Source organism: Euleptes europaea, chromosome 5 (genome assembly GCF_029931775.1).
Source record: "Euleptes europaea isolate rEulEur1 chromosome 5, rEulEur1.hap1, whole genome shotgun sequence".
NCBI classification, from domain to species: domain Eukaryota; kingdom Metazoa; phylum Chordata; class Lepidosauria; order Squamata; family Sphaerodactylidae; genus Euleptes; species Euleptes europaea.
The window spans coordinates 88,678,134-88,691,276 of NC_079316.1; the positions used below are offsets into that span (position 1 = coordinate 88,678,134).

A 13,143-nucleotide genomic window follows, 5' to 3' on the forward strand; every position below is an offset into this window, starting at 1 on the left:
AGAACGGGTGTCTTTGCTGATAATTAATAGGGATTTATTATGTTCTGTTCCTCCTTCATACATAGCTGCGTATTGCTGAGGTGGATTATAATGTATTGTTCCTTCTATGGTAACTGCATGTTTAAAAAACTGTTAAAGCACACAAGCCATTGTGATAATCTCTTGTTCAACCTCCAGTAAAACAAATGGGAGTAACGGTGGATACATCACTGAATCTCCATTAATTTCTCTGAGAGGTTGGCCCACAGGAGAGTGAGAAATTACATGCTGGTTTCAAGCACCCTTTGCATGGCTGATAGCTCGGAGAGTTTAAAATTAGAAGCAATTCTTGCTTCAGGGGGAAATGGCAGGTGGGCGAGCCGTAGGCAGGAGATCCAGCCTGCGATGCTGGCCACAGGTATCAGGAGTGTGTTCTTTAATCTCCCGCACCATATTGACATCGGACTTACACTGAATCCTCATTTTTCTTTCAGACACTATGCAGCAGGTTGCCAAGACAGTGGCGAAAGTGGAGCTGTCAGACCACGTGTGTGACGTGGTTTTTGCTCTTTTTGACTGCGATGGTAAGTGCTGTCAGTTTCCACGTAATATTGTCCCTTTTTTCTCACCTTGTAGCTCTTATAAAAAAAAAAGATAAAGCAAAGTAGTCACTTGGTTTGTCTACAGCGACTGCATTCCTGATATTAAGCATTCAGAATCAGAATACAAACTTTCTTCACTTGTGTCCCTGTGGAAGCACTATGTCCGTTAGAGCACCCCAATGACCCTGCTGGTGATTTCGTGTGAAACTCAGTAATGCTTCAGTTTGCATTTTGTTTCACCGTTGCACCATTTAGAGCGGGTAATATGGGTGGCATGCCAAGTACTCCTTGCGGCCTGCCTAGAAAAAGACTTGTGTCCCCTTCCGTTAGTTCCATAGTTCCCTTTCCCATGTGGGGGGGGGGACTTTGGTCATGTACTATTGCTGTCTAATGATGCCATTTAAGTATAGTTTTCCCTGCCAGTCGCTATCCTAGCAACCAAGCACTCACCCCATCACCTGGCTCATGTGAAGAGCAGGTGTTTCCTCTGCCCCCTAGCATTGGGGATATCAGGATCAACGTTTACCCACTTCCTTGCTTGCATTATCTCCTGAAATGCTTTATACTGCCATATTGTTTCAGTTATTTATAAGACTGCTTCCCAACGTCAAAGTTGGGAGTGGAGGGAGAGATCAAAAGCTGTATAATAAATATTGTTCTAGCTTTCCTGTGAAGCTTATAAAGGCAGATTAAGTTGTTCCGTCTGTAGAGAGTCAGAAGTTTTGGCTTACCTAAGCTTTCCAGAATCCTAGGCTAAAGCTTGGCTGCCATCTTTCTTAGGCTTCTTTGCATCTCCTGGACTGTTTCCATCCCTGTAATAGCCCTTCCCCCATCGCCCATTGCCCTTTTCTCTCTGGGCTCTCACCACTTCCACTGCCTTCCTGTTAGTCGCTTCACCGTCTTCTCCCTTTCCTTCTACACTCTTTGTAGCTAAGGTCTCTCCTGCTCACCTGTCTGCATCATCAGCTTAGCCTAGCCAGTGACAGCAATGACTCAAGGCATGTGTCTCTACACAAAATATGCCCCCTCATGCTTCATCCAATCATATGCCCTTAGTTTAATGCCTGCATAATTTCCTCCCCAGCACTCCAAACCTTTTCTGCTTAAGGTGAAGAGAAGTGCTTTCAATTTGCCAGCTTGGGAGATTCTTGGCGGTTTGTGCAAAGAAATTGCTCTGCAATCTGAACGGTATGCCTGAAGCAGATAATGTTATTCAGCTTCACTTAGCCAGATATACTTAGGAGATGGGCAGAGGTAGCTAGAAGGGCTCCAATCACTTAATGCCCTGCTAAGGTGTTTTTCGCTTCTAGATTTTGTACCGCAGAAGTAATAAATGTTGGTTCTGTCAACAAGCTCCAGGGGTCAACTAGAGAAATACCTGAGGAACACTAGGAAATTGGAAAGGTCTAGTTTATAATATTGTGGAAGGCTTTCTAGTTTATAGTTTTTGTTTTGATTGATCAGCAGCTGGCAAGAGAATGTCGATGCTGAGGAAACAATACGTCACTTATTATCAGATGCTTAAGACAAACGGGGATGTCTGTTTCCTTCCTGAAAGCCAGGACTACAATCTATGTAATACGTTTATTAGGACCAACTCAGTGATACGCAGAAGTGTGCCGTCTTCCAAGTTCCCCAGAATTCTTTATCAGGCCAGCTATTACAAAGTATAAAGGAGGGGGGGGAGATTTTTAAGCATATTTTTCAGGTCATGGTGGCTTTGCAAGCTTTGTAGCAGTCTCACCTCAAGTAGAGACAGTGTTCTTAGAGGAACCTGTAACCTGCTTCGTCATTATAAAGACATTTCTGATGTCTTGCTTTTTTACAGTTTGAATCTGGAAGTGTTTCTTAATTCTGACATGTTAAAGAGCTAAGGCAAGGGGTGCTGGGAGAGAGGGAGTGGGAAAGATCCTTATGTGAGGACTTTGCAATATCATCCTCTGAAAGAAACACAGCATTTTACTTGCACGTGACTGGGACCTTTTATGCACGGCTGTTACCCTCGCTGTCACCCCTCCGACGACTTTGGGTCGTTTATTTGATTATGCATGCCGTTTCCGACCATCAGAGGTCGCCTCGCACTTCCTCTGCTTTTCCCCGCGTTTTTCCCGCATTTTCAGGGACCTGTTTTATTTCGAATTTGAAAATGCAGGGAAACGCAGGGGGAGAGCGAGGCAACCTCTGATGGTCGGAAACGGCATGCATAATCAAAACGAAGACCCGAAGTCGTGGAGGGGTGACTGTGGGGGCAACAGCCATGCATAAAAGGCCTGAAAGTTGTTGAGAGAAGATTCAAATTCTTATGCAGTCAGAGGAAATGGATTGTATTAAATCTGCCTTGTTAATAGAACAGAGTAAGCATTACAGTGTCTTGGTTTAAGCAGAAGCTGCAGAGAGTTGTCTAGTTATTTAATTTTGCATATTAAACATTTAAACCTTTGCAATCTGCCCTGGATACTTAGGTAGAAGGGCAGAGTATAAATGTGGGCAAATAAAATACTGGAGAGTTGGTCTTAAAGGGCACAGTGTTGGCTAAGCTTCTCAGAATGGTTTTTGCATTTCTCACTTCCATCATGCATTCTTTGATTTGTGTCTAGGGAATGAGCAAGGGACCATTTACCACAAAGAAGTAATTTGGAAAAGACAGGTTGCCTCTTAGGTGAAGCTCCAATTGTCGAGCAAAAAGCACTGGGATTGGGGTTGGCACAAATTGCCTCTTCTTTCCCTGTCAAGAGGTTTTTTTGGGGGGGGAGCAAACATACCTGCACAATTGCTAGTAAATTGGAGTGGGACTTCAAAGCCCCCCTGGCTCCTGAGCAGATCAACTGGAAAACAAAAACAACGTATAACGGGCCTGTCTTGTTGGTAACATCCCCTTTGGTGCGTCAGTGTTTTGCATTCTATCTTTCCCCTGGAAACTGTCTCCAGGTAAAACTTATCCAAAGAATGATTTCCAGCATAGGAGAATAGAGAAATTAACATATTTAGTAGAGGTTTTTAAGATGGCTTCGTATTCAGTTACTTGGGTACCGGTAGAGTCTCCCCTGCTTGTGTGTGTGCCATTTCCTACCTTCAATTTTAATAAACGCACATCATTGTTGTCCTGTGACACTTTTCTTTGGTGAAAGCTCACCCATAGGTTCTGATTTCCATCTTGTTAATTCTTCCATTTCCAAGAGGTAGAGAGAGCCGCACATGATATATTTACATAGGGACAGTAGGGAGGCAAAGATTACAGTTTCTGAAAGAACCTGAGACATCATTGTGCGAGTAGCCTTCATTCAAACTCGCAGTAATCGCTTTTCAAATTTAAGTCCATCCAAATTCTCAAAAGGCTGCTTGTACGGTGGGGAAGGCGTTCAAAATTGTCGTTGTTAGATAGCACAACTCTATTGAAGTTTTAGAAACTAATGACAGGGAGCTTCCGGTGCTTCGTACCTGGTGGGCGCATTCTGAGTGTTGGCTCAATTTTAAAGTGTTTTTTTCTCCTTCTCTGGACTATCTTTTAGCCTTATTTTTATCAGGAAAGCACATTTGTGCCTGACTATAATGTTTTTATCTGCTTGTTTTACAGTGAACTGCAGTTTTTATCTTCATTTCTTTTAACATATTGGGGTCGGAGGCCATTCTGGCCTTGCGGCCTCCGTACTGGCGTTGATAAGAGCTGTAGGAGCTTGAGGTACCACCAGCTGCAGCTGATTCGTACCAGTAGTTTTGAGAGGCTGAACCAGTAAGAATCAGTATTTCTTTGGTTTCCATACCATGCATGGAAAAGGACCAGATAAGCTGCCAGAAAGAGTATCTTAAGGACCACGGCCACACACTCGGTTTAACACTTTGAAATTGGGGGGAGGGGGGCCCAGGTTCTGCCCAAGCCAGTCTCAGCCTGGTCATTTCTGTGCCCCTCGGTATTTGGTGACTGCAGGCTGTTGTGGAAGACTGAGACCTGGTGGATCATTGGAAGAAGAGGAAGATAAACAAGAGAAAATGAGGAGCTCTTTTTGACCTGGACCCGTGACTCCGTTTTGAGTGAACAGAAAGAACTGAATTGACTAATTTCCTGCACTGTGCAGGCGGTTGGGCTAGATGACCCTGGAGCTCCCTTCCAACTCTATGATTCTGTGACTTCATTTTTATTTACTCTGGGACTACTGAGGAGGACTAGGTTGCTCTACTAGGTTGATACCTGCACAGATAATATATGACATATACTAACTAGTATTACAACTAGAACCAATCTGACCAGATGTTTGAGTAATTGGTAATATATTTTACAACCTATACACATGCCTGGTTGGGTTTGAACTGTTTGTATATGTATTTATTTATTTCTGTAAATGTGTGCAGGCTTAACATGAGTTTTAATTAACCACTGATGAAGGCCCAATAGGCCAAAACGCGTTTGGTATGTGGTTACAGATATCAACCCTAGGAAATGCCATTGTGCTATTTTAATGTTTCAGCCTTGGGTACCCAGCTTCTGTTTTCAGGTTGGGTTTTATTCCCCTCTTTTTTCTTCCAGCAGGCTAGAGTTAGCCATGTTGGGCAGTATCCTAGCCCAAAACAGATTAGTATGGAATCATTTCTTTCCCCAGTCATGCTTACAAACACGTTTGCTCCCTCGATGCCAGAGACACAGAGTCAGCTCCTAATTTCGGTGCGGGGAGTTCACTTGGCTGCCCAGCACCTGGAGAGGATTAATTCATGTTTGATTCTGGGCCTTGGATATTTTCGAATTCTGGCAGACCAAATGGATCTCATTATCAGACCTTTGTACAGAATTTCTTGCCAGCTTGATTCCACAGCCAAGCAAAAAACCGAAGGGGACTTCTGTTCTAGTAATCCTAAAGCATTGAAACCCTCCTACTCTGTGGTAGCCATTCCCCAACCACCTGCTAGTGCTAATCCGCTCTGAAGTTCTCCTCTTTTAAGGGGGGGACCGAATCCACCTAAGAAGTTATGTATTCCAACTAGGTTGGTTTTGGACCATTTGGTGATAACTTTGAAAATCCAGCCCTTTAGAGGAGACGTGCCTTTTTGAGATATGAGGGTAGCTTGGAAGTTTTCATCTACTAGGTATTCCTGAGCTGCTGGTTGACTTGTTAAGGGTAGAGATCTTACCTAGTGGCCCTTTTTTTTTTTGTCAGAGGGTCTGTTTGTACTTCTCTTCCAAAAGAGTTCCAGGTAAGTTTCAGCAATCAGAGATCTTGGGGAATTTTCAGATTACAATGGCACGGGTTTTCAGGAATACATTGGTGACTGCCCCCACCCCCGTTAAGGCCTCAGCAAGGCCAGCTTAGGCTGAATAGCAAGCATTTAAGGGCTCATCCTCCTGCAGTTGATTCTTTTCGAGACCCAGCTGGATTAGACAACATGTCACCTCCTCCAGCCACTTCGACTGAGCTGGTGGAAGAAGAAGAGTTGGCACTTCTATTAGCAACCTTGTTTACTGCAAGCAATGACACAGGTGTAATTCCAGAGCCCTGGCACCAGGCTATTATTGTACCCATTTACAAGAAAGCATGTAGGTCTGATCCATGCAGTTACTGTCCCATTGGTTTGCTTTTCTCCACTGGGAAACTTTACGCTTCTTATTTATACCTGAAATTGGTTTCATGGCTGGAGACTGAGGGTGTTTTGAGGAGAGAGCAGATTGGATTCCAAAGAGGGCATTCAACATTGGATCATTGCTTGGTTCTTCCTCACCTGGCAGAGAAGTATATAGCCCACCCAAAGGGCATGCTTTGTGTAGCCTTTATGGACTTAAAGGCTGCATTTGATTTTTTACGTAGAGAACATTTGTGGGCCAAACTTTGAGTCCTCCATTAATCACAGACTTCTGTACTTAATTCAGCAATTATATAATAACCCCACTGCTCGTGTTGGTTAAGACCTTGAGGGGCAACTGACAAAGGACATCTCCTCCTGTTTAATCTCTATATCTGTGATCTTCCAGGGGCCTTGGCAGTGAATTCCCATGCCCTGTTCTAGTTACCAGTCAGATCCCATTGTTACTCTGTTCAGATGATGCTGTACGTGTATCTAGATCACCAGTGGGTCTGTGTGGATTGATAAAGGCATTTCAGAACTGATGTGCCACAGAGGGCTTGGTGATAAATTGTGAAAAATCTAAGGTTATGGTCTTTTAGAGATCTTCTCGGCCCAAGCAGCATTCCTTGAAATTGAATAATCAGCCAGTTGAGCAAGTGTCCCCATTTCTCTAGGTATTCTTTTTCAAGATTCTCTATTATGGAAAGTTAATAACAACTGGAAATAAGAGTGTTCTTTGCTATCTGTGGCCAGCTCCTCGATGGTATTCTTTCCCTTCCTAAGCCACAACCTTCAACAGGAAGAATTGATAAAAACACAACCTGTGTACCCAGATCCTTCACCTTTTTACCCAGAGCCGCATAGTCTCTTTTAATACGTTCTGTGCTTTTCCGGGCAATATCATTTGTTCCCACATGGATTAGCAAGAAAGGATAATAATCTGTGGTCTTGCTGAGTCTTTCTACCTTTTCCGTCACAACCTGGATGTCTGCACGCAGTAGACCACATACCTCTCGAGACAACAAGTCAGGTCGGCACACTTTAGCCTCTACCCCTGTCAGTAGGGAATCCCCAATTACCAGCACACCCCTCCTATTTTGGGGAGTGGAAGCTCAATTCCTCTCATCCACAGGGGCCGGAGAAATGTCCTTCAAGCTTTGGGAGGCTGGGGGAGTAGCCCTTGTTCCGGAGGCCAGAATCAATATCTATGGGGAGATCCTGGAACTGATTGCTTAGCACTAGAGGCTCAGGATATCTCCTGAGTTTCCTGATCCTGTGGGTTACTGTCTTCCATGAGCCCTCCTCCTGTGTTGGGTGCTCCTCCATAAGATGAGATACCTTTCTCTCCTCCTCCTGTTGCCCTCTCAAGAGTGCTTCATGTGTTCTGTCCATGAACTCTTCCCCCTCCCTTACAAAATGGAGTGTGGCCAAGCGTGCCTCCAGTCCCTGAATCTTCTCCCCAACTAGGGCTACCAACTTACACTTGCTACAAGTGTAATTGCTGTTACCCTCAGGTAAGAATACAAACATGCCATAGACCTTGCATGTCACTGCTTCAGCTCCCTCACCAGCCATGCTGCTGCAATCCGCTGCAGAAGTAGTTCAGGGGGTTTTTTTTGCACTTCCCTGACAACTCCCCTGACAAACTGCCTCACTAGACTCTCTGCTCGCAGAAGCAAAAAGCTTAACACATATAGGATGTACAAACTTCTCAGCTTTTTTCAGGTCCCCCAGACCTGACCCCCAGGCTAAGAGCCACAGGGCAAGAGCCCTGGCAAGGAGAAGCCCTACACAGTTCAAGGTTCACCCAGCAGAGGGTGGAGCCAGCAGTCAGCCCCAGGCAAAGCAGTCCCTCCCCAATCTACAACAATCAGCTTCCACAATCACCTTCCGCAATTAAGTTCAATCAGCTCTCCAGCAGGTCTCTTCTCAGATCCCAGCTGACTATGAGCTGCCTGACAAGTTGTTCAACCCCTGAGCTCCACTGGCAGTATATACTTCCTTTGTAATCTGAATGCCCTTAGGTATTGGGAAGTTGGTTGGAGCTTGTTCAGATAGGCCTGGTATCACCAAGGATGTATACATAAGCCCATGTTTCTCCCTCTGCGGTCAGGATGTGCTAGTCCACACTGTTCAAATGTGTTGGCACCGAACCAGCTCTGGCATATGAGTTGACCTTCACGTGTGGTTGCTGTGTGTTTTAACACCCAGTTCAGGGTAGTAGGAAGCGGCCTTTTGGATTGGGCCATTAGGAAACCTGCTGTTCACAGAATGCATGACGGTTTCTCACCTAAGTGTATTTGCAGTGAAGATAGCTGAGTTAACTAACTCAATGAGCCAAGTCGACTTGTTAAAAGAGGAAACAGGGCTTGTTCGAAAGCAGGTCTGAGATTGCCACATCTGACGAGTAACAAATGCTGCAAAAGAAATCTGCAGTTGTTTTGGTCCACATCCATAAACTGAATTATGCATGTATAAGGAGAAGGGGAGAAGTTATTTTGCAGCGTGATTTCCAGGCGTAGTGCTTCCCATCACCACCCTGCTGAGAGGTATGATGCTGTGGCGGCGGCAGCTGTGTAGCAGCTGTGGATCATCAAACGTCTGTATGAGTAGTACTGCCTGTTGATGCCTCTCTCTGCCCTTCCTTCCAGGAGTCAGGCTAGGGCAGAACTTGCCAGTGGTGATACATGCAGTGTTGATACTTTATATTTATAACGTGTTTGCCACCTGCTCCTTCATGTGCTTCAGTTGCAATAGAAATAGACAAGTATCTTCCCCCGCCCTTCTCTATAAAAATGTTTTCATAGACCGGGATTGCAAGCAGGGTATTTCTTATTTGTATGCTAAGAGTGGAAGTCACTAGAATAAAAATGGAAAGAGGATGCTGCCTTTAGTTTCTGTGTGAATGCTTGAAATATAGGCAGTAAAGGTGGTGTAGGTGAGTTAAGTCACCTGCCAAGTTCAACCCAGTTAGAAGTTACTTCTTCCTGAGGAGCACTAGCCAATGAAGAAGAAGGTAACAAGCAGGGGGTAACCCCAATACAGTACTTGATACAGGATTGGATCCAAAACACCATCAGCAGACTGATGATGGTGGATTAAGGCTTCATCTTTGGTCTCCTCCGCGTCCGACATTGGGACTGCTCACGATCAAGCCTGCTGCAGAGAAGGTTTTCTTCAGCTTAAAAAGGTCACAGGGGCGCCCCTTCTCCTTGGAGCCTCAGCAACTTGTTTTCCCACCAAAACTGCCGTGCGTTCCAAGGGAGATGCGCCCCCTTCCCTCAGTTCCTTTTTTGCCACCATCAGAGTTGGTTCCTCCATGTTGATTCTGTGATTTTGATCGAGTTTACAGTATTGAGACGCTATGAATAACACACTACAAAGCGTGATAAACTGAATAGCAAGGAGACCGGGTCTTCAGGGAATAGTGCAGGATACATGGAAAGAAACTAAATGGATGGAGAGTGCATGAACACTTAGACCCTGTTCCCAGCCTCATATAAGACAACTTTTGTGTAGAGTGATTCTTGTTCCATATTTACATCCTATTCCTTTGATTTAAAGGGCTTTTCTATAGTTCAGTTGGTGAAGTTACAGAATTTATGGGGGTTTTTTCTTAAAGGTCACCTTGCAATGCCTGCATCTCATCTCTTCCGTGGAGCGTGCATATGTTCAACTCTTTGAGGATTATTGGGTTGTCTCTTTGAGAAGCCTCGGTCACGTGTCTGATCACCCTGTTATCTGCTTTTCCTCTTGATATATGTTATAAGACTTGCATGCTTGCTGTGCATTCAAAATGTTAATCCTGCATCAGAGAATAAAAAGGCTACAGGATAGTTGGAAAGGACCTCTTTTGTACCAGAGAGGGGTATTGTGAATGGTGGGGGAGGGGGGGAACAGTAGGATAGACTCTGTTTCCCTATGACACAACAGCAGTTGCTTGGTGCTTTGCTTTGCTTGTTGCTTCCGATTTTTAACCCTCTTCATCAAGTCGCAGAAGGTTGGGGCACAGTGATTTAGGAGCTCCACCAGTTGCCCTGCTGTGGTTTTTGGGTGTTATAAGTAAGATGCGCACTACATTCATATCAAAGTGGGATGAATGCCTGGCCGAGCGACAACAAAGACAAGCTCCAAAACAAAAGCCAAACTCCTTTCTAATTCTACCCTAAAGTTTTTGGGCTGCAGCCTTCCAAGATTTCGGAAACAAATATATATGTTTAAGGCGGACTTATTAACCATGTTTCCCCCTCCTCCTCCTTCTTCCCTTAGGGAATGGAGAGCTGAGCAACAAGGAGTTTGTCGCCATTATGAAGCAGCGGCTCATGAGGGGCTTGGAGAAGCCCAAGGACATGGGCTTCACACGACTCATGAGAGCCATGTGGAAATGCGCACAGGAGACTGCGTGGGATTTTGCTATGCCCAAACAATAACCACAAGCCAGGAGGGAAGGCGACCTGCAGAGGGGAAGCACGGATACCGCTGAGCTGCCTCTGCATGCCGAGGGCCATCTTTTTTGATGCTCAGTAGGTGAAGGCCTCTTCCTAGGGAGTTACAACCATCTATTGCTGCAACAAAAGAAAGGGGGGTCTTGCCAGCAAGCCCTGTTAACTACAAATGCCTTTAAAAGAACTAAGCAGAAATCTGAGCACATGGCGTCTTCTTCGGCTTTTATCTCGACAGTGCTTCCCACTTCCTTTCTGTCTTTATCTCTCAGGAAGAAAAACAAATGGACCACCACAGCAATTAGCTTTGAACATTGCAGCTGCCCGCATGATCTCTGCAATAAAGTCCTGCATCCAATAAAAGGCTGAGTGCGGTGGAGCTCGGAAGAACAATACTGCTTGTATCAGCTTTAGACAGAACTTGATGCGTCGTTGGGGCAGGAATGCCACTGATGCTATCTTGGCCCGATCTGGAATTTGTTTTGAAGTTACACCAAAAACAAAAAAAATGTCCTGAAGGGAACCTTACATCTGTGATAAATGTCAGAATTTGTACTCTTCTCTAAGTTGTCCAGTACTTTCAAGGCAAGATGGAAGGGTGATGATGAAAATGTTGCCTGAAGAGGTTCATTCCCCCTCCCCAAATCTCTCCCTTTCCTCAGCAGTTTCGGCATGTGCTACAAGGAAAGGTTGTGAATGCTCAGGAATGGGAAGGCTCTTGTTCCATTTTGTAAAAGAGTTCAAAGAGATTGGGAAGGCGCTGGTCGTTTTCTCCCACCACGCCTTCCCCACAGTCTTGACTTCTGTATGTAACCCAAGTGTATATGCACCTATCTGTAATTGTCCCTGTTAATGAGCCCATTTACTCATCCTGATTTGTTTTTCCATATTGTCTTGAAGTTGCTCTTCACAGAGCTTTTGTGCACTTGTAAAATATTACTTTAATTATAATAGTTCCCAACAAAAAGCAAGGGCTGTTATGTCATCTCTGTCTTCCTGGGAAGCCTCACGAACTTAACTAGGTTTGACTTTGTCCTGGCAGCAAGTCCATAAAATTCTGCTGCGTCTCACTGGGAAGGTGGTAGGGGCAAGGATTACGGGCTGTTGGGAAAACAACGGAAGGTTTTCTGTTCTCAGCCACTAATAGCCTGGCTTTCTTGCTGCTTGGAGAAAGGACCATAGATATTGAACTTGCTTTTTGCATGCAAAAATCCTTGAAACTCTTTATTTTTGTTTTGGCTCTTCACATCTTCCCTCAACAAACACTTTTAGAAGTTCAGAGCTAGCCAGAATTCGGAGTATTTGCAGTCGTTTGAGTGTATAGGCTCAGAGGCAAGTTCTGCTAACGAGCGCAGTATGTTTCCCTCATTAAATCAGGGGTTTCTTTTGTGAATCCGGTGTAGAATGCTGGTCGCTCCTTCCCAGGGTTTCATCCGTTTCTGTAATCTTAAATCTTCCTGCTCACTAATAACCTGTCTGTCACTTCCAGATCTGTTTGAAAGACTGTCAGATCCAGAGGCCTGCTCCATGATCACTTCTTTGGAAGTGTGAAAAGCTCAACGCAGCCTCTGCCTCCTCTATCATTACCCACAGAGGTTTGCCAGCCAGCACTCCTGTCCTGTTGCAGAAGCTCTGATAAATGCAGGCACAAACAGTGCTGGGGAAAATAACATATTTGTGTAGAGCACAGGTGTGGATTTCTTCAGCTTCACTGCCATAGACCGTTGCCTCTACACAAAGAGTGATCTCAGAGAGAACCCAAGGAATAGGGCAAGTATTCCTTTCCTGAGGGTGCGTGACTTTTTACTCATTCTACCGCAAATACAAATCTAGTTAGCCCTGAACTTTTGCATATGTTTTAGAGGGGATGATTTGAAGACAAGAGGCAAAAATACCAGATAGGGCTCCCGATTACCCCTGACTTTCAAAGAATCTTAGATGCTAAAAGGAGGTTCATTGTTGACCATCCTTTCAAAGCAGCAGTATTTGTTGCGTATTCCCAAAGAATCTTCATGCCCTCAGTCATTCTCTAGGTTTTGAAAGTGGGTATGTTTGAAATGGATGTACTGGACACCCAGATGAATGAAATCAGGCCCCTAGATATGGGATGGGAGACCATCCCCTGCCTCCTCCTGCCAAGTTCCAGAACAAGATGGGGATTGCAGGTGCAAGTTCTTGGCCTGCTGGCTACTTGCTTCCTTTCAAGTTGGGACCTAAAGTGGGGAAGCCCAGCTACACAAAGCTCATTCTTGTCAATGTCATCTCACCCCAATGAGGTAGCAAAGTAAAAGAAATAGGTCTGTATCACCTGAAAGAGAGTTTATAGTCAGCCGTCACGGATCGAGGGAGAGATTGATTTTCCAAAAATAATAAGACCGTCAGAAATTGATGGCACACGAGAGGCTTTGTGAGGTAAAAATTTTAAACAGCAGATTTTATTTTCAACAGCAACAGAGGACGAGGTTGAGAACAGGCAATCTAGGTTTCAGAAAAGGTATTTAGCTGGTCACAGACAAAGAGTAGGCACTTCATATCTATATATCTATGTCTATCTATATAGAGAGTATATC

At 44.7% G+C, this 13,143-nt stretch overlaps 1 protein-coding gene across 1 annotated transcript in view; it reads left to right on the forward strand.

The window, feature by feature from the left end:
* The window catches only part of MICU1 (mitochondrial calcium uptake 1), a 161,956-nt gene extending 151,282 nt beyond the window's left edge, over nt 1–10,674 (forward strand). The window contains exons 10-11 of the mRNA XM_056849440.1: nt 474–563; nt 10,401–10,674. Of these exons, the coding sequence (XP_056705418.1) occupies nt 474–563; nt 10,401–10,561 (251 nt within the window). The 3' untranslated portion in view covers nt 10,562–10,674. The remainder of the gene's footprint in view (nt 1–473; nt 564–10,400) is intronic.
* Nucleotides 10,675–13,143: the final 2,469 nt, after the last annotated feature.